The sequence below is a fragment of the Vipera berus genome, assembly GCF_964194415.1.
Source record: "Vipera berus genome assembly, chromosome: 1".
In the NCBI taxonomy this organism is placed as follows: Eukaryota; Metazoa; Chordata; class Lepidosauria; order Squamata; family Viperidae; genus Vipera; species Vipera berus.
Window position 1 is genome coordinate 271,403,870 of NC_138202.1, and position 20,155 is coordinate 271,424,024.

At 39.7% G+C, this 20,155-nt stretch overlaps 2 protein-coding genes across 2 annotated transcripts; one reads left to right on the forward strand and one right to left on the reverse strand.

The window, feature by feature from the left end:
- Positions 1-1,222: 1,222 nt before the first annotated feature.
- On the forward strand, positions 1,223-12,352 carry ZC2HC1B (zinc finger C2HC-type containing 1B; the record flags this gene model as incomplete). The annotated part of the gene is made up of 7 exons (XM_081346769.1): positions 1,223-1,259; positions 2,925-2,989; positions 3,965-4,084; positions 5,855-5,993; positions 7,077-7,207; positions 9,193-9,295; positions 12,009-12,352. The coding sequence occupies 7 exons, from the start codon at positions 1,223-1,225 to the stop codon at positions 12,110-12,112; spliced, it is 699 nt and encodes a 232-aa protein (XP_081202895.1). The 3' UTR covers positions 12,113-12,352.
- A 1,772-nt stretch (positions 12,353-14,124) lies between these two features.
- Positions 14,125-15,040, reverse strand: SF3B5 (splicing factor 3b subunit 5). Its single transcript, XM_081340799.1, has one exon. It carries the CDS (start codon positions 14,915-14,917, stop codon positions 14,657-14,659), a length of 261 nt encoding a protein of 86 aa, XP_081196925.1. The 5' UTR covers positions 14,918-15,040; the 3' UTR covers positions 14,125-14,656.
- Positions 15,041-20,155: the final 5,115 nt, after the last annotated feature.

Here is a 20,155-nt window from a genome sequence, read left to right on the forward strand (position 1 = left end):
GCGGTTCCAAAGGTCTGGCGCGCCCACAGAGAACGCCCTCCCCCTGGGGGCCACCAATCGACATTCTTTGATCGGAGGCACCCTGAGGAGGTACATACAAAGATGTACATGCTTTGTTGGTCATTGGGTGTTTCTCTTCTTGACCATGCCAGCAGTGACACAGTACAACAGCAAATGGGCACCGCTTGAGAAAAGGCAGGAGAAACACAGTGGCATGGCCATGTCCTACGAACAGGACCCACACCTTTGCCTGAATCACCTTCCACTTTAACGCAGATGGCAAGCACCTGGTGGAAGGCCGAAGCAAAGATGGCAAGGCACAAGAAATGCAGATATGAAAATTGCCCAGTTGGACCCGGATGCTATGTTTGATCATGCAGCAGACCCTGCACCTGTGGAAATAACGCTAGGAAGATGATGATGATGATAAATTTATTTTTATATTTCCTGGTTACTGTATACAGGAGAGAGATTCAAGGAAAATTACTGTGCTTGGATGGCAGAGGTTAAGTTTAAGATTTTACAGTAATTGTAAAATTTCATATTAATGCGACCTACTTTGGCACTAGGGATGCGGTGGCTCAGTGGGTTAGGACGCTGAGCTTGTCGATCAGAAGGTTGGCAGTTTGGTGGGTCGAATCCTGAGTGCCGCGTAACAGAGTGAGCGCCTGTTACTCATCCCAGCTTCTGCCAACCTAGCAGTTCAAAAGCACGTAAAAATGCAAGTAGAAAAATAGGGACCACTACGGTGGGAAGGTAACAGCGTTCCGTGTGCCTTTGGCATCTAGTCATGCAGGCCACATGACCACGGAGACATCCTCGGACAAGCACTGGCTCTTTGGCTTTGAAACGGAGATGAGCACCGGCCCCTAGAGTTGGAAACGACTAGCACGCATGTGCGGGGGAACCTTTACCTTTACCTTACTTTGGCACTGCTCTTTAAAAAGCTGTCTTTTTTAAAAAAGAGCTTTGAAACTGGCTAAAGGTTAGATATTTATGAAATTTCTATCCTACATTTATTACTTTATAAGTAAGACAGCAAAAATACATAATACTGTGCATCATTACATGATGAACTGTGTCATAATTGTTTCATTGGTCAGCCAATGGCATTTCACTTGGAATCTTGCAAGCAAGGGAACTAGACAACGGAAAGTAAGCTATCAGGTACATCTGTATCCCTGAAAAAATATTAAAAAACCCGAAATCACTGTGCTATGAAATGAGTTTGGATTCTGAAAACAAAGCGTATGCCACAGGTATGAAGTATCCAACAACATAGCTATTTTGAATGTTGGGTAACTCGCAGTGAAACAATTTATCGGTGTTTTTATTTAAAAGTATTTCAAATTGGTATCTTTGCATGATGTGTTTAAATGTATCTGTAGCCTTTATTCAATTACTATCTCATAATAAATCACATACAGTGATGTAACTGCATTGAAAAATCGTTCTGTCAGTTAGATAGCCATTGTTGACATGTCTTTTTTATTTTCCTGGACGGTTCCTTAGGAGAGGGTCAAGCCTAACCTTTTGTAACACTCTTGCTTTTGGGAACCAAAGCAATAAGGATAAAGGAGAATGTTTGTAGCTCAGGGTTGAAATGAGGGGTCCTTGATGCTCTCTGAGCTTGGTTGTTTACTTGCAGAATTGAGAACAAATCCCAATCTCCACTAGTACTGAAAATACTAGTTTGAGTAATGAAATGTCTGCAAGCAAACAAGCCAAGCTGAGAGCACCAGGACCCCTCAAATAATTTAAATTCATAATGTAAAGAATGTAAAAAATCAAAGTATGACTGCATAATTAAGAGTATTTAATTTACTCCTGTATTTGATCAGGACTATGGTGATTAACCATAGTTAAGGGGAAAAGAAGATAGATAGATAGATAGATAGATAGATAGATAGATAGATAGATAGATAGATAGATAGATAGATAGATAGATAGATAGATAGATAGATAGATAGAAGATATAGATATAGATACTCACACAAAACCCTCTTGCAAGGACTGTGTAGCCATGATTCTCTAATATAAATGCACTGACATTAGCCAGATTTGCAAATGAGGCTAAGTCAACTGATAATTTTTGAATAAGCCAGTGTCTAAGCCAAAAGCCAAATAAACTCTTCAATGTTTTAGTATGCTCTGTCGTACTCGGATGGATGGATTCCTAAACAGTTTTCTAAAAGTCCCACAAACTAATTATTTTTGTAAATTATTGTACCTTGAATTAAAATTTGGGGTAAAAATAATTTAAATGAGTGTTTCAGAATATTTAGTGTAATTGTAAAGAATTATTTACTCTACTTGGCATGTAGACTCATTCCTAACAAGCTATCTCAAGCAACATTTGTTAGACTGCTTCAGAATCCTAAAAGCAATAAAAATAACTATGTAAATAGCTTGCTGCAATATTTTATTTTAAAGGTATCTATGTTCAAAGAAATCTACATTGGAAGAAAATTCCCGAAATAGCCCACACAAGATGATGCCATCGATTTTGTCGGTTTTTATCTTAAACTGCTGAGGATTTTCATTAAAACTCTGAATCCTCTGCTTCAAAGTAACACTAAGAAATTCAATGGAGGCAGAAGGTTCAAGACATCTTTGACTTTTAAAAATGGACTGTTCTTGCAATGCAATTCATAATAGCATTAAGTCATTATATTCAGTCTGAATGAGCAATCCTGTGTGCACTGATTTAGAATTAAGTTTTATTGAACACTGGAACTTTCTTCTAACTCAGCTAGGGTATGTTATTCCATTACTCCTTCACAGCAGATAAAATAAGTTCTGGGCACTACATATTAATCTGTTTCCTTTAGCCGGAGGAAGGATGTTTAAGACTATATTTACAGAGATATTTGAAAACTGCTTATACTTTAGAGATAAATAATCATTGTTCCTGTTCCACACAGAGGTTGGCACACCAAACTTGCTTCTTTGTGACACCTGTGGAAGGCATTTTGCACCAGAAGCACTGGTAAAATCAGAGCATTTTGTACTGAATTTATTTAAGTGATAAAAAGAAAAAGAACCGGTACCTGTTTTAATCAAATTCACTCAACGAACATCTCCTCAGAAACAAGTGAAATAAAAACAGGAGGATGTTTAGCAGGAAGATTGATGACAATTGTTGTACTGATTTATTCAAGCATTTAACAAAAGCCTTTGTAAAACAGATTTGTTCATAAAAATTTATAATTCTATACTAAATGTGAAAATGGTGATATAGCCCAACTCTAGCAATTCATGTTTATGGATTCAGAATCAAGATTCAAAATCCTATAATTCGCTTAACAGCTGTAGTGATTCACTTAACAATCATGGCTAAAAAAATGTTGATAAAATCCAGCACAACTCACTTAATGACCCCCTTGCTTAGCCACATAAATTCTGGTCACAATTGTGGGCGTACGTCAAGGACTACCTGTAACTCCATATTAGAGAAGAGAAAATCCAAACCCTTAATATTTAAATTGGGGGGTGTCTAAGTCATAGGTCATAAATCTTCCCAGCATCTGTATCCAATGCAGAGAAAATTAAACAGAATGTTTGGAGTCACTAACCAGGCATGGCACCTGTAATTAAGTGATAAACAAAGTGGGATATAAACCTGGTACATACAGATTAAAAATAGCCACTGGCTCAGTTTTTCTCTGTGATACGCAATTCTTCCTAACTGTTAAACTGCACACAAAACAGATTGACCAATTAGCCTGCACAAAAACAGTGATCACATGTTATGAATTGGGACACATAGAAGTAAAGTGTAATTATGTGTGACACACAAGCATATTATTCCCAATTAAACATCAAGATACATAATACACTAAAATTCAAATGATCATCATTTCACAGGGGGGGAGGGGGGGAAAAGAGTTTGAAGTACAATCAAAAATAATATATGACTGCACTAGTTCAGGAACGTGACCATATGAATTTTCCTTTCCTTTAGGCAAGGCACAATCCGATATGCAAAAAATTTTTCAACAAGAAGCGCAAGCCATTCAATTCCTTGAAACAACGACTACAGGGAACTGACATCCCAACAGTGAAAAAGAAACCACTCACAAAGGTAGACCTCTCAACACCATTCCCAGGTTTTCATTAATATGTTTTAAGGAGTATCAAAGTCTTGCCATTGAGATGGCTTGCAACAATAGAGTTGGAGAAGGGGATGTCGGGATTCTTTATGTAGACTGGGGTTGTCCTAATATAGAGGTTTGGAAGGTCCCCAAAAATTTATTATTTGATCACCAACATATAGCTAATGCAGGCGTCCCCAACCCATGGGCCGCGGCCCACTACCGGGCCTTGGGGTCTTGGCCAGCAGGCTGTGGAAATAGCTGGCTGGTGAGCGCACGCATGCGTGTGCACTCCCCCCCACCTTGCGCTAGCACCCACGGCCCTGTTTGTGCATGCATGCGGGCACGAATGGGGCCACTAGCATTGGGCAGGTGTGCACAGCCCATTTCTGCATGCACAAAAGGGGCCGCTAGCGCTGCGCCAGTGCACGTGGCGCCGTTTGCATGTGCACACACCAATTTGAAAGCAGCTCTCCTTCCCTCTGGGCCCCGAGCCCGGAAAAGTTGGAGATCTCTGAGCTAATGCCTGGAATTCTAAACTTTCATTATCGGATATAGAATGGGAGGAACATGTTTTGTCTTCTGCTGCCCTGCCAACATTCATCTGAAATAAATGCTGTTAACAGGAATAGCTTTAGGGCCTCATCCCTTATTATCAAAGAGTGAAATTTGCATTTCCTGGCCTAGAAATGTAAACGTTAAGGGCCCACCATTTTTGCCTCATTCATGTAGCTGCTATAAGGATTCAACCATGTTCTTCTACCTGGGCTAATGAATTTAGCTTCTCACCTTATCCATGTACTCAGTCATGGAAAATAAATGGCTTTGGGTTAGTCATTCCACCTCAGCCCAGTATATTGCTCAGGCTTGTGGTGGAAGGGAAAAAAATGGAGTGTTAGGTACGCTGATTTATGTCCCTGTAGAAAAGGTGTGATGTCCCTTCCATTTGTTCTACTCTGTCAGACCTCCCAAGCAATCTCCTTTTCCAAACAATCATTCCCATCCAATGACTACAGTATTGGCTCTCCTACAACAAAGCAAATTGTCTTTGTCCAAAACACCTAATAACAATAATAGACATATTTTGTACCTTCAAGCCACTATTGACTCCTGGAGACTGCTTGGACTAATCCCTGCAGTTTTCTTGGCAACATTTTCAGAAGTGCTTTGCCACTGCCTGCTCCCTAGGGCTGAGAGGTTGTGATGGCCCCAGGGTCACCCAGCTGGTTTTGTGCCTAGGTAAAGGTAAAGGTTCTGCCTGCTAGTTGTTTCCAACTCTAGGGGCCGGTGCTCATCTCTGTTTCAAAGCCGAAGAGCCAGCGCTTGTCCGAGGATGTCTCTGTGGTCATGTGGCCGGCATGACTAGACGCCAAAGGCGCACGGAATGCTGTTACCTTCTCACCGTAGTGGTCCCTATTTTTCTACTTGTATTTTTTTTACATGCTTTCAAACTGCTAGGTTGGCAGAAGCTGGGACGAGTAACAGGCGCTCACTCTGCTACACGGCACTTGGGATTCGACCCACCAAACTGCCGACCTTCTGATTGACAAGCTGAGCGTCCTAACCCACTGAGCCACCGCGTACCCCCAGTATCCCCATTACCAGCCAGATGGCTTAACCACTACTCAAGCTGCCTCTCATAATGGAATATTTTTATTATTCATAATCTGTTCAAAACTCTCTTAAAGTTGCTTTTCAAAACAACACCTGTGATTAATATATGCTCTGATTGATGGAAGGGAAACCTTATTACTTTCCAGAATGGAGGGGAGAAAAAATCAAATTGGAGGCAGCAGCATGAAGATTTTATTTCGGCCATCAGAGCAGCTAAAGTTGCAACTCAAGCCATGAAAGAAGGCCGTCCTCTTCCACCACCACCACCTCCATCTATAAACCCAGGTGATGTACTGAAACTTCATCTTGGCTTAAAAATAGAAAAGTGGGGTCATGGGTTGACTCAGCCTTCCATCCTTCCGAGGTAGGTAAAATGAGGACCCAGATTGTTGGGGGCAATTAAGCTGACTTTGTAATAATGCCGCTTGGGGGTGTATGAAAGCCCTAATAAGCAGGCATATACATAGAATGAAGGCTACTGCTAAGCTTGTAAGCTGCCCTGAGTCTTCGGAGAAGGGCGGGATATAAATGGAATTAAAATAAATAAATAAAATAAATGGGTTGTAGACAGTAATACGGTAGTCTCTAAAAGTTTCTCAGCCTATTTTTTTTTCTACTACATGATGGCTGCAGATGGTGATTCTTTGGATGAATGTGTAGCTGCCCTCATATTTTCAACTAGTGTTTCTATCCCAAAAATCTGAAAGAGTTTTAAAAATAGTTTGGAAGGTTTTTGAAGAAAACGTTCTGGCATGTATCAGGTAACCAGCTGTCAACCTTTGAGAGGTCAGGTCAGAAAACTGGTTTCATTGATACAGTTATACAATTAAAATCTTGAAAGCTGGTGTGTGTTTGCCCTTCTCTCCCTCTCACACCAAAATGAATTACAATTCAGCCTGTCTGAACTTCTTTTTCACACTTTCTGTTTCCTGGACTTAATGTATGCTTTTGTTTTGGTAACCATCTCTCTCGTTTTTCTCCAAGGTCGTTTCCGTAGCTCTTTACACTAAATATCCTTCCATTTAGTTACGGTTTCCCAGCAAAATTTTAAAAAGAAGAAAAGGTTATATATGTACTCAAGAGAATATGTCTAAAATGAGCAACTTTATTTGTAGATGCAATCCGTTCTGCTCTGAATATAGGTAACTTTCTGAGTCAAAATCTGGTATAATTCTGACAATTAATAAATATTTATTGTGAGCAGGACTTTTCCCCCTTCTTGCCTAGGGCTTGAAGAACAACAGCTTTCTATAGTATTCTTGAGAGTAGAACTATAGAAATGTCATTCATTTATCTACTCCATTCCTATAAAGTTGCAATTCATACACTCCTCTTCCGAGGATAACCATGGTGCTTTGTTGTATTCAGATTATATTCAATGTCCTTACTGTATGAGACGGTTTAATGAGACTGCTGCAGAAAGGCACATAAACTTTTGCAAAGAACAAGCAGCCAGAAAATCCTTTGCTCCAGGCCAGAAAGGAAGCAAACCAGCTTCAGTAAGTAATTGGACTCTATTCAAGTTCTTTAAGGGACGCGGTGGCTCAGTGGGTTAGGACCCTGAGCTTGTTGATCAGAAGGTTGGCAGTTTGGCGGGTCGAATCCCAAGTGCCGTGTAATAGAGTGAGCACCTGTTACTCGTCCCAGCTTCTGCCAACCTAGCAGTTCAAAAGCACGTAAAAATGCAAGTAGAAAAATAGGGACCACTGCGGTGGGAAGGTAACAGCATTCCGTGCGCCTTTGGCATCTAGTCATGCCGGCCACATGACCATGGAGACGTCCTCGGACAAGTGCTGGCTCTTCGACTTTGAAATGGAGATGAGCACCGGCCCCTAGAGTCGGAAACGACTAGCACGCATGTGCGGGGGAAACTTTACCTTTACCTTTTTACAAGTTCTTTGCTTCTGCCATTTTTCTCTCATCCCTTTTTTGAAGGATCATCATACATGGCAGAATTTCGACCATATTCCTGTCACTGTTGTGGCTCTTTCACTTCAGGTTCAGGAAATAACAAGTAATCCTTTGGAATAAGGGACAGATGAAAACCACCTTTTTTTTTCTTTTCCAGTAATGGTTCTTCACTTTTCCTTTAAGATAATTGTTTTAGAATTGTTCTTCATTTATTGCATAAAAGAATTCTTTAGACTAGAATATTAAATTAGAATTCCTAACGGTCACCTTTTCTGGAACTTAGAAAAAGATGGTGGAACAGTTATATGAATAAAATATTCAGAAGCCGTAATTTTAAAAAAGCTAACCATACTCAAATTTATTCAAAGTAAATGTTTTTTGGGGGAGAAAGACAATTCTTCTACTGGCCAGAGGAGGATTACGTACATGGTTTTAGATGCTGAGCTCAAAGCAAAAATCAAAGAAAAATCTTAAAAAGAAATTTGGGTTCTGTCATTTTATAGAAGTTTGGGACCCTACTTTCTAAAGACTGACTTTTTAACTTTTCCAAAGCCTGTAAGTGAAAAGAATTGGCTTTACTCAGCAGCAAACAAGTATTAAGTTTTTATTAATATACTATAAACTGTGGTTTATTATATTAATGAGCCATTGGGGTGCAGTGGTTAGAACTCAGTATTACCAGCTGACTCCACCCACTGCCAGGAGTTTGATCCTGAACAGCTCAAGGTTGATTCAGCCTTCCATCCTTCTGAGGGTGATGAGGACCCAGATTGTTGGGGGCAATATGCTGACTCTGTAAGCCGCTTAGAGAGGACTGTAAAGCACTATGAAGCGGTATATAAGTGTTATTGCTGTTGCTTTTCTGTCTGGTAGTTTGGTTATGAGTAGAGCTGAAATAAAAAATGAGAATACAACAGATTTTAAAGCTCTCATTGGAAGCAAGAGCTTGATGATTTTCTGCAAATATTACTGTGTTTATCAAGCCTCACAGAATTGTCCTTTATAACCTTTAGCCTATTTATCATTCATAGAGTTAACTGAAAATTGCCCTAGATTCGACTGTAATATTCTATTACTACTTAGCAAGCAAAAAACAGAACTAGTAGTTGCTCCTGAAGTAGTCTAGGTTTTGATTGGGTTGGGATGCAAGAGTTTTAAAAGCTTGCAATCTGTTTAGCTCAGCAACAATTATAAAGAATATTCAATGGATTTTTGTTATGACAAAGTCCCAGTTAACTGAGAATCAAGAGTTATGTGGTAGACAGTAGTGAATTAGGAAAATTATTTAGATAGGAATTTCCCTTCCAAGAGATGTTTACTGGGAATATTTAAAAATTGCTCAGTCAATATCAATGTCTTCTTATCTTCTTGTTCCTTTGAACATTTTTTAAAAATATACTGCTCAAAAAAAAGAAAGGGAACACTTAAACAATACAATGTACTATATTTAATAGTAGGATGTCTTATCTTGTGTTCCCTTTATTTTTTTGAGCAGTATATATAAATGATTAACTATATTAAATTGTGAACCTCTGTTGTGACTCTGTTTAGATATGCATGCTCTGTTTTCTAGGGAAAACAAGGAGTTTCCAAAAAAGAACCAACTTTAACAAGTGCTGTGGGGACACTACTTCAAAACAGATTGCAAGGGACAAATACTGGCCAATCTGTAACAGGTAAAAAGGCAACAGATCTGAAATAATGTTTAGAAATACTGAACACTTAAAGTCATCCCGTCAGAACTGTTTTGCCAGTAATTCCATCTTTGCAGATACTGTAAAACAGTTATAACCTTGGCAACTTTAAGACTTGTGGACTTCAACTCCTAGAATGGCTGGCTAGGGAATTCTGGAACCTGAAGTCCACAGGTCTTAAAGTTGCCAAGGTTAGGCACCCTTGCTGTATATGTAGAATTTTATATCCAGTACAGAATTTAACTGAAATCCTTTAAAAAAATACTCTAAGATTTTACATAAATCTTATACTGTAAAATCAAGTTACTTCCTGATAGGCCAACTGCAGTCATTTATAATTAGGTAAAGCTAAAGGTTCCCCCGCACATGCGTGCTAGTCGTTTCCGACTCTAGGGGCCGGTGCTCATCTCCGTTTCAAAGCCAAAGAGCCAGCGCTTGTCCGAGGAAGTCTCTGTGGTCATGTGGCCGGCATGACTAGACGCCAAAGGCGCACGGAATGCTGTTACCTTCCCACCGGAGTGGTCCCTATTTTTCTACTTGCATTTTTACGTGCTTTCGAACTGCTAGGTTTGCAGAAGCTGGGATGAGTAACAGGCGCTCACTCTGTTACGCGGCACTCGGGATTCGACCCGCCAAACTGCCGACCTTCTGATCGACAAGCTCAGCGTCCTAACCCACACCGCATACAATGGAACAGTATATAATCTAGTCCAGGCGTTCCCAACCAGGGGTGTTTCCACCTCCTGGGGGTGCAAGACGATATTGCAGGGGGTGCAAAAACTTGGGTTCTCAAAATTATAGTATATATACATAATTCGTTGCTGTTATTTCGAACTTTTGTAAGGGGTGCGAGAATATATCAGAAGCATTCTAGGGGTGCAGGGTATAGAAAAGGTTGGGAGCCACTGATCTAGTCTAATGTATAGTTTTCTGCAGGGTTTTTGTGCTGTGCTGTTCTATACTATTTTAAAAACAAGATGGATTGTATAATTTTTATTCATTAAGGTGCTTAAGAGAGAGAGTGATTTTAGGAAGATCTAACAAAAGCATGTAATATAAATTGGAGACGTAACTGTTCTCATTGTTTGCTTTCCTGGTTACATTGACATTCATATTAACTTATATGAATTTGGGTGAACTAAAATTGATGCTCAAGATCTGTTCACTGATTAATCTTACTCTAACTTAACTTTAAAGTGAAATCATACAAGCAGCACGAATCATACCTCTATTTGAGTAACGTTCGAAAAGTGGATTTAGAATTAGCAACTACTGAGCTAGTTAAATTCCACAGCATTTAATGTAAAATGGGCAAATTAATGCTTCAGGTCTGTAATTTGAATCAACAGTGCTTTAAATTGCTTGAGTTTGCTGATCATTCTCAGGATATATTTTTCAGAGTTCTTTACAAAGATATTGTTGTTTTTAAAGGACATGGTATTGAAATTTCAGCTGGAGCAATACACAAAAAAATATCCCCTATTTCTTCTGGAACAGAATCTGGGTAAGATATATTGTGTAGATTAACAGGCTATAGTCTAATCCAGCACACGGATTTGAGGATTTAAGGCCATATGATTCTGCCCTGGTCAAAACATAGGGCATTTCCTAGATAAGCAGAATACAGGTAGTTCTCGATTTAGAACCATTTAGTGATTGCTTGAAGTTACACTGCCGCTGAAAAAAGTGATTTACAACTAGCCCTTGCACTTACAACTGTCATAGCATCTCCATGCTTATGTAATCGAAATTCAGGCACTTGGTATCCAGTATGTATTTATGATACTTGCGGCATACCTGGCTCAGGTGGTCACCATTTGTGACTTTCCCATTTGGCTTCTGACAGTCAGAAACAACAATTTTGTTGCATAAAAATAGCTATGAAATGGAAAACTGTAGCATTTACTGTATGCTTCATATCTATGACATACTATTTATTTCTCAAATTTTTACTTCATTTCCATTTTATGTTTACATAAACATATCATTTGCATGACTTGTTCTCATTTATATACATTGGATTTACTCCAAATACCAAGCCACAGATCACTTTCATTAAAAATAACTACGGTACCGATAGCTTTATCAAAGGTTTTAGTTAAAATATTGTAAAATTGTTCCAAAATTCTGATACTTCTTCTGAATTTTTAAGTATCGCTGATCTTTATAGCCCACCTTTTTTTATAAATAACCTAAGGAAGCAAACAGGCCTGAAAGTCCTTCCTATTTTCCCCGCAATAATAACCCTGTGGAGGCACGCTGGCTGAGGAATTCTGGGAGTTGAAGTCCACAAGTCATAAAAGGGCCAAGTTTGAAGACCCCTGCACTACACTAAACAGACTCTGTAGTTGGTGTAGTGACTGATATAAATTACAGTTGATGTAAATTTAATAGTTGCAACTGGAGTTGATTTCTTTCAATAGCACATTATTTCCTTTCATCCTGTACATACTTATTTCCCTCAGCCTCTTAAACCAATTTTTTTTCATATTCCCTTTTCTCCTGTGCTACTTGTCCTTGTATCCTTGAAAGATGCAATCTAACACAAACACTAGAACAAATCTGTTCAGTAACACATCTGTGAAACCATTGCAAAGATCAGACTGCACTCTCTCAAATTGGCCAGTAAACCAGATTGTTGTGTTATCATCTGCTTTATTTCGGACTACCTAAATTAATGCTTGCCTGCTCTTAGGGTTCCAACTCATGGAAGAAGATAAGAACTTGCCCTCCAGACATCTGAATAGTAGCCTTTACTTTTTACAGCACCCAGAAGAACTCAGCAAACCAGTTTACTAATACATTCAGCCACCCATCTCTCTTAAAACCTGGATGAAGTATGTGATAATAAAACTAGCATGGTCATTTCCAATTTTTACAGGTAATAATCTTATGTAATAAGGGTGTTTCCAGTTCTAGGGCCTCTTTTTTTTCCTTTGGTCAACTTCTATGCTGCCTTAATCAAAAAGTGACTCCAGAGACTTTACACAATAGGACTAAAACGTCCAGTAAATAACTAAAAACAACAAAGTATCAAAAGTATCACCACCTTGGTGGAGCAGTGGGCTAATGCCTCCTTAAGTAACACCAGCTGCCTGCAATTAGTGCAGGTTCGCATCCCACCAGGCTCAAGGTTGACTCAGCCTTCCATCCTTCCGAGGTAGGTAAAATGAGGACCCAGATTGTTGGGGGGCAATTAAGCTGACTTTGTAATAATGCCGCTTGGGGTTTGTGTGAAAGCCCTAATAAGCAGGCATATACACAGAATGAAGGCTACTGCTAAGCTTGTAAGCCGCCCTGAGTCTTCGGAGAAGGGCGGGATATAAATGGAATTTTAAAAAAAACCTGTACATAGGGGTTTATTGGAAAACTTAACACTGCAAATATATTGAGACCAGTCCATCATCCTGCAGGTATGACAAGAGCCAGATTTTTATGAAAGCCTCAAGAGCTGGGCCACAAAAAACTCAATCGTCATGTTGTTCCACAGGACAGGACAGCTACCAAGAAATGTTTTCTGAGTATCATAAGGTGTGTGTTTTATAGCTAAGAACAGAAAGTTGCCAACACTTTCAGATCTTATTTAGGCAGTAACAATAGAAAAACATCCCTGTAGATCAGGGGTCCCCAACCTATGGTCTGCAGACCTGTACCAGGTCGTGGCCTATTGGCCACTGGGCCGCAAAAACAGCTGGCGAGCACCCCTCCACTCGTGGTAGTGCTGCCGCACAAGTGTGTGGCCCCATTTGCACACGCGCAGAGGCACTAGCACTGCCACCAGTGTCATGCAGGTGCCAGCACTGTGCATGGGTGCCACTGTGGCCATGCATCCTGCTTGTGCATGTGCGCTAGTGCCATATGCATGCCCATTTGCACATGCACACATGGGCTGCACGTGCGCACATTTCCCTGCTTCTCTCTTTCCTTCCGGGCCAAGCCAGAAAGGTTGGGGAACTCTGCTGTAGATAACTAGGAACTGATTTGTTAAGAGCTTTATAAGTAACATTATGAACTGCAACCAGAAGGCCACTTGCAAGCCAGTGAAGTTAACAGAGCAGCATTTTGTGTAAGCAAGAAGCACCCTTTTTGCATTTTGGATGTTAGCTTCAGACTAATCTTCAAGGATAATCTTCAAGGGTAGCCCGTGTGTTGCACTTTTTAATGCTGCCTTTTAATCAGTCTTAACTTCTGGTGACTGCAGAGACTGGTTGCTGCAATTTCTTTTGCAAGATTTGTCCAAAGTAGTTTTCCGTTGCTTTCTTCCAAGATCTGGGATTGACTGGCCCAAAGTCACCCTGCTACCTTTAAGCTTAAAACAAGACTAGAACTCAGAGTCCCCCAGTTTCTAGCCTTTTGCTTTAACAACTACACTAACCTGGCTCTTGGAAAACATATTACAATAGTCCAAACGGAAAGTGACTAAGGGAGGAATGACTGTGTATGGCCTGTTCATCAGAAAGGAAATAATCTGCACAACTAATAGATCTGTTCAAAGGCCCTCCTGTCCACAGCTACCTACGTTCTTATTGAGCAGGAGCCCAGAATACAGACCCCCAAATTTTGTACTGGTTCTATCTGGGGCAGCGTCACCCAATTAGGATCACAAAATACCTTACGCAGAATTGTTTTACATTAGTTATTGATCAACACACCGGATAACAAATACAAACCCTGACCAAGCATAGGTCCACCTATGACCAAGCATAGGTCATCCTTTGTACAGAAATCATGATACAAACGCCAATTACACACCCAATCATTTTTACCAGAGATTGCTCAAGGGCTGCAAAGACACAAGGTAAAAACCGAGCCAGATTTTAAGAGTTGTATTAATAGTATGCCATCTGTCAAGGGTCTCATTGCTGTTTTAAGGGATTACCCACACATTTATTTATTTTTTAAAAAAAGCATAATCTTTTATTAAACCGAATTGTGAAAACGCCTCCCAAACACGCCAATGGAGCAAAAAGGCGCCATTTACGAGTCTTCAAAGCAAGCCACCCCGTGCCCGCCTGTCCTGAGCGCAGGACGCCGCAGCCAGAAAGGAAAACCATCGGGCCTCGCTCCACTCCCCTCCGTCTGTCCCAGGTCCCGAGCAGGCTACAGAGGGCGGAAGTTCAGAAGACGCCCTCCCCGCCAGGTAGGTGCACGAAACACGTCGGAATCAATCTTAAACCGGGCAAGTCCACAAGCCCAAGTCACGGGTGGCTTGGAAGGAGGCGGTGCAGAGTCCAAGGGTTCAGAGGGGGGGGGGGGAGAAGTTCCGCAGGGTCGGCCAGGGCGCTCCCTCCCTCCCTCCTTCCTTCCTTCCTCGTTCGGGGCGGGCTGCAGGGCTGCAAAAGCTTAAGACTCGTCGGGCTTGTCGGCGGGCGGCCCGCAGGGCTGCAGCATCTTCTCCATGAGGTTGAAGCGGACGCGGGCCTTGCTTTCGTTCTCGGCGATGGCGAAGTAGTTGAGCAGGTCGAAATGGCCCATGTAGGAGCAATAGGAGTCCCGGTGCTGGTTCACGAGCCACTCCCACTTGGTGGTATCGGCGTGGCCGGTCCCGATGTATTTGGACTGCAGGTGCTCCAACTGGCTGTGAATCGTGTAACGGTCCGTCATGATGCGCGAGAGCTTAGGACGCCGCCCCGAAGCGGGAAGCCGCTCGCCAACGCTCCTTGGAAAATGGAACCTGCCTGAAGGAAAAGGCGGCCCGACGCCACTTCCGCTTCCGCCATTACGACCCGCACGTCGCCTCGGCGCCAATGTTTCCTCTCTAGCCGTCCTTCGCTTGCTGCGCTCGTAACTTTCGCCGGCTGGGAAGGGGCGGGCTTTAGATTCTACGAGGCCAGTAAGGGTTGTTCCCGCCTTCTGTTTAAACGAATGGAAGGGCCGGTTTCCTTTTTTCATTTGAAAACGTCAGTACAAAAGAAAGACTCGAAGTGCATCTTGGGGGTTGGAGTCTTTTGGAGAGGAATTCTTATGTGACGTTTGTATCTCTTGTAGTAGTTTTCTCGGCAGCCCTGCAGAGTGGTTTGCTCTGCCACCTTCTGGGATTTTTATAATGAGTTTCTAGCTCATGGGACAGGAATTTAGGGATAGTCTCTTAGGCAGAAGCTAACCAGGCAGAATTTTGCTTAGTGTCTCAGATAACTTCTCTAAATTGTGGGAGATTAAAAATTATTATTATTATTATTATTATTATTATTATTATTATTATTATTATTATTATTATTATTATTATTATTATTATTATTATTATTATTATTATTTGTATACCGCCCCTCTCCCAAAGGACTCGGGGCGGTGTACAGGGCAATTAAAACACTATATACAACACTTAATATATAAAAATTAAAACAAATTAAACAAATAGCCCTGAACAATAAAACACATTCTAAAATTTAAAATTTAATCTAAAATCCCAGTCCCTCAGTCCAGGCCGGCAAGTTCGAATAGCCAAGTCTTCAGGTTGCGGCGGAAAGACCGAAGGTCGGGAGCCATCCGGAGCTCAACAGGGAGCTGATTCCAGAGGGCAGGCGCGCCCACAAAGAATGCTCTCCCCCTGGGGGCTGCCAGTCGACATTCCCTGACCGACAGCACCCTGAGGAGGCCCTCTCTATGGGAGCGCACAGGACGATGGGAAGTTAACGCCGGCAAAAGGTACTCCTATAAATAACCCGGACCCATGCCATTTAGGGCTTTATAGGTCAGCATCAGCACCAGTATTATCTCTAGATTAAGTTGGATGCTTTGTATAGAGCAGTTCCCCCAAAGAGAATTACTGTCTCTTCCTTACTATTGAAGGTGTTCGTCTGTTATCCCAAATCATTATTGTGCATGCCAGATCTTCATTTCTCAGACTAGCCAAGTGTTTTTCACCAGGATTTGTTTGAAAGATTTGAAGCAGTAATTTAAAAAAGTATCTCTGAGCATATACCAAATGCTTACTGTTAGCTTTCTACAGCCAGATCATAAGGATTTGGTTGTAAGGCTATTCCATTTGTAGGAGACAGCTTCTCCTATCTTTTTTTTTTTTTGATACAGGAGCCAAACCATGAAAGCAAATGTGTTTACAAACCTTTCATCACAGCAAACGATGAGGACAGATAACTACTCTGACTTCCTTCATAAATTTAATTACTATATTTAAATATATATATTAATAATTACTATATTTTGAAATGTTGCTTGGATTACAAGCATGTCTGTCTCTGTAGTTAAAAAGAATACCCGCCTGATGTCATAATTTCCTACTTTACACAGAAGTTACAGTAATATGCCTGTGCATAGTTTCTGTGCCTTGAGAATCAGAAAAGATTAATCAGAACTGTGTGCTACAAGTTGGCCCCTTTGAGCTAATTTGATAGTATATTTATTTGGGCTGTTTTTTTAAATAGTTATTGTTTTAAAACGTTTTTATTTTAGTTCTAGTATATATTTTTTAATTACAAGCCATCCAGTTATTGATTGAGATGGGAGGCTATGAATGAATGAATGAATGAATGAATGAATGAATAAATAAATAAATAAATAAATAAATAAATGTATGTTCTTGGATGGTAGAATGCTGAGTTGTAATATCTTTTTTCACACTGATAAACAAACTTGTACACACATACAACTTTTTAAAAATATCTTGTTCTTAACTCAAAATATTTTACCATAACAGTTTCAATATTAGTACATCCTTTAATGCAATATTTTCATTGCTACTTCATAATGGAAGATAGTGAGAAAAGATTCTTCAAGCTGCCACACCTAATTGCAACCTCACTGAAAGATTTACTAATTGGACCCTAGAAGCTCTGAAAACAACATGAATTATTTCTCTGTTTAATCAAGGACAGTTTAACTTGGGAAATAATTCTAATTGTTTGAATTCATCTAACATTTATTTCAAAATTCAGAGCTTGGCCAGATGAGAGAAAATGTACTCCTATTTTGTTATATGCATCTTCTTCACCGAATAACTGTTTTGACCAGGGTAAAATTACTTGTTTTGTTAGGCCTGTAAAACAGGTACTGCAAGAATTCTTATATATAGGACAAATACTGGTTATTGTGGGACAAATGCCAATTGTCTTTTGGGCTGGAGCACTACAGTATTTCATTAAAAATCAGGTGTTAAAAAGTCTCCAGTTTTGGCACTAGCTTTGTACTAGTTTCATTAAAAAAAATAGCATGACAGCAGGTGAGGAAGAGAAGTGATTAAAAAAATTAAGTGCATATTAGACTGCAAATGTTTAGTGATTGTATTTATGATAATGTAATCATGTAACATTGTCTGGTTTAGACAGGAAATGTCAACAACCTATTTGTGTGACCAACTCATTTGCATATCATCTCAAAGTATTTTGTTATAAAATAACAAAAGCTGTATTGATCAACCGGTGAAATGAAAATTGGGAGGGAACACAGTTAAAGCAAAGAGATCTCAGTTCAATTAAAGCATCCTTAAAGCCAGTTAAATTAAATTTTAAGCAACTATCTGTTTTCATTTATTTCAATGGAATTTTATTAAAAGTTTAAAATAGTGGGTGTCTTGAATTCTAAAAGCTGGAAGGGATATCAAAAGTCATCTAGTCCAAACTCTTATTGGACTGAAGTTCCTGTTTTGAAATTAAATGTAAACAAAACAATATTAGCATATGAAAATAGTATACTTCCCAGCTGGAATTAAATAGTAAAATAAAATACTCATGTTATATTAATCCCAGTGTAATAATAAGCAGATAACTCAGAAGCATTTTCTTCAATAAAGTAATGCTTGTAATGCCTGACAAATAGTTTACACACATTTTCATACTACACCAGATTCCATATTTTAAAAAATAATTTTATCTCTGGGATGTGTATGTGTTATGTTAGTATGTATGTATGTTTGTGAGTCAAAGGTAAAGAATTTGCAGTTCAAGGATCACTCAAATCTCTCAGCCTAATTCCAAATAACCTCCACAAGCAATCAGTTAGATCTCTGGCAAAAATGATCCAACCTTCCACAGTAGCAATTTTTCTTTACAAGTAAATGGAGCAAAGAATAAATAGAACTAATAAAATATTTAGTCTTTTATTTAGATGTAAATGTTGCTTCAACCAGAGAATAAATCTTGTTGAAGCAAGTGATTGAAAGTATCAGATTATCTATTCAAAACTTCCCCGATCTGACACCCAGTGCTTTTTTTGTAAAAGAAAAAGGTGCCCGAACTCACACATGCCATACAACCCACCTTGCCTCCCCTACAAGGTTCCATCCAAAAAAGGTGCCGGAACTCCGTTCTGAGTGTTCTATGACAAAAAAAGCCCTGCTGACACCCAATATATTGGAACAAACTATCCGGAAATTGTCTCCCTACATCTGGAGGGTGCCAGATGCCAAAAACTAATCTACTCTAGTACTGATTTCTTTATTAATTTTAATTGGTGCAGATCCATGTGAATGCTTTGAATTCACAATTAGATGCATTGGTATGAACACACTTTCTGAATTAATGGGTCACACTATCCGCACAAACTACTTACTGTTACATCTCAATTATTAGTAAGTAAAAATAATTCTCATTCTATATAGAAGTTTGTGTTTATACAATTGCCAAGTGCTAACTATAGAATAACTTGCATGGGTCTAGTTTGGTCATATTGAACTTCAAAAGGAGAACTAACTCCTCTTGTGGATTAGTTCAAAGGACAAAAAAAGACACAATTCCTAAAATCAGATCCTTCCTGAGAAATACAGGCAATCTATCCTTTCTCCAGAATAGCAGTAAACTGAAAATCAAGTTCTCATTTTTAAAGACTATACAAACATGAACTGTTTGTTTGTGGGAGAGTTTTTCTTTTCTTTTTGTTTTTTGCCTCTGGTCTTTTTATCACATTCTGTTTTTTTTCCTAGGTGACCTGATTCCAAATCAGAATTTGTCCACTTCTTTTATCCCACATACACTTTACCCTTACATCTGTAAAAGACTGGTATTTTGGGAGTACGAGGAAGAATTGCTTCTGAATATCATGTGAGTTTCTTTTACAGGAAGAAGATACAACTTCCTGCTAGCAGAGTACATCTATCTCTGGCTGAAAACTCCTGATTTAATCACCCGAGTCTTTGATAAAAGGATCAGAAAGCAGGTGAAATGAAAGAATCTAGGGCAAAATTTCCCTACCTTGGCTGTGTTAAGATGGCTGGACCAACTCCCAAAATACTTCATGATAGCTAAGGAATTGTGGGAATTGAAGTCCACCCATCTTAAAGGAGTCAAGGTAAAGAAACTTTGAGAATTGCTTTGAATCCAACCAGACCAGGTTGCCATGTTCTATGAGAGCATCACATAATCCAATGGGCTGTCTTATGATTAGGAGGTATAGCTAGAATGATGACTCATGAAGTGATAACAAACTTCTCTTCCTAGGTTGAGTAATCCTGCTGTCTATGTACCTCAGGAATGCTTAAACAATGATATAACCAATACTGGGGAAAAACAGATGAATGACTGGATCCCAGTTGAAACAATCACAAGGAGCCTTAGTGGGCAATCTCATTTGGGTGTGATCTCATGGTCACAAAAGGCAGAACCTGGGTGGGGGGAAATTACCCACAATTTCCATGTGAGAATAATCCTAACTATGGCTTGGTTTTCCTTCACTTTATTTATAGTTCCTTGGTGGGGAAAGGGTGTTCCTCTCAATTTTATTTATAAAAAGGTGTGTGTGTGTGTGTGTGTGTGTGTGTGTGTGTGTAAAAACTCCTCCATACTTTTCTAAGTCCTTCATCTCAACAGATAAAATACATATTAATAACTTAAAAAAAATCAAACAATATAATAAAAAAATCTTAAACACATATGATGGATGAGTATGTGCTTG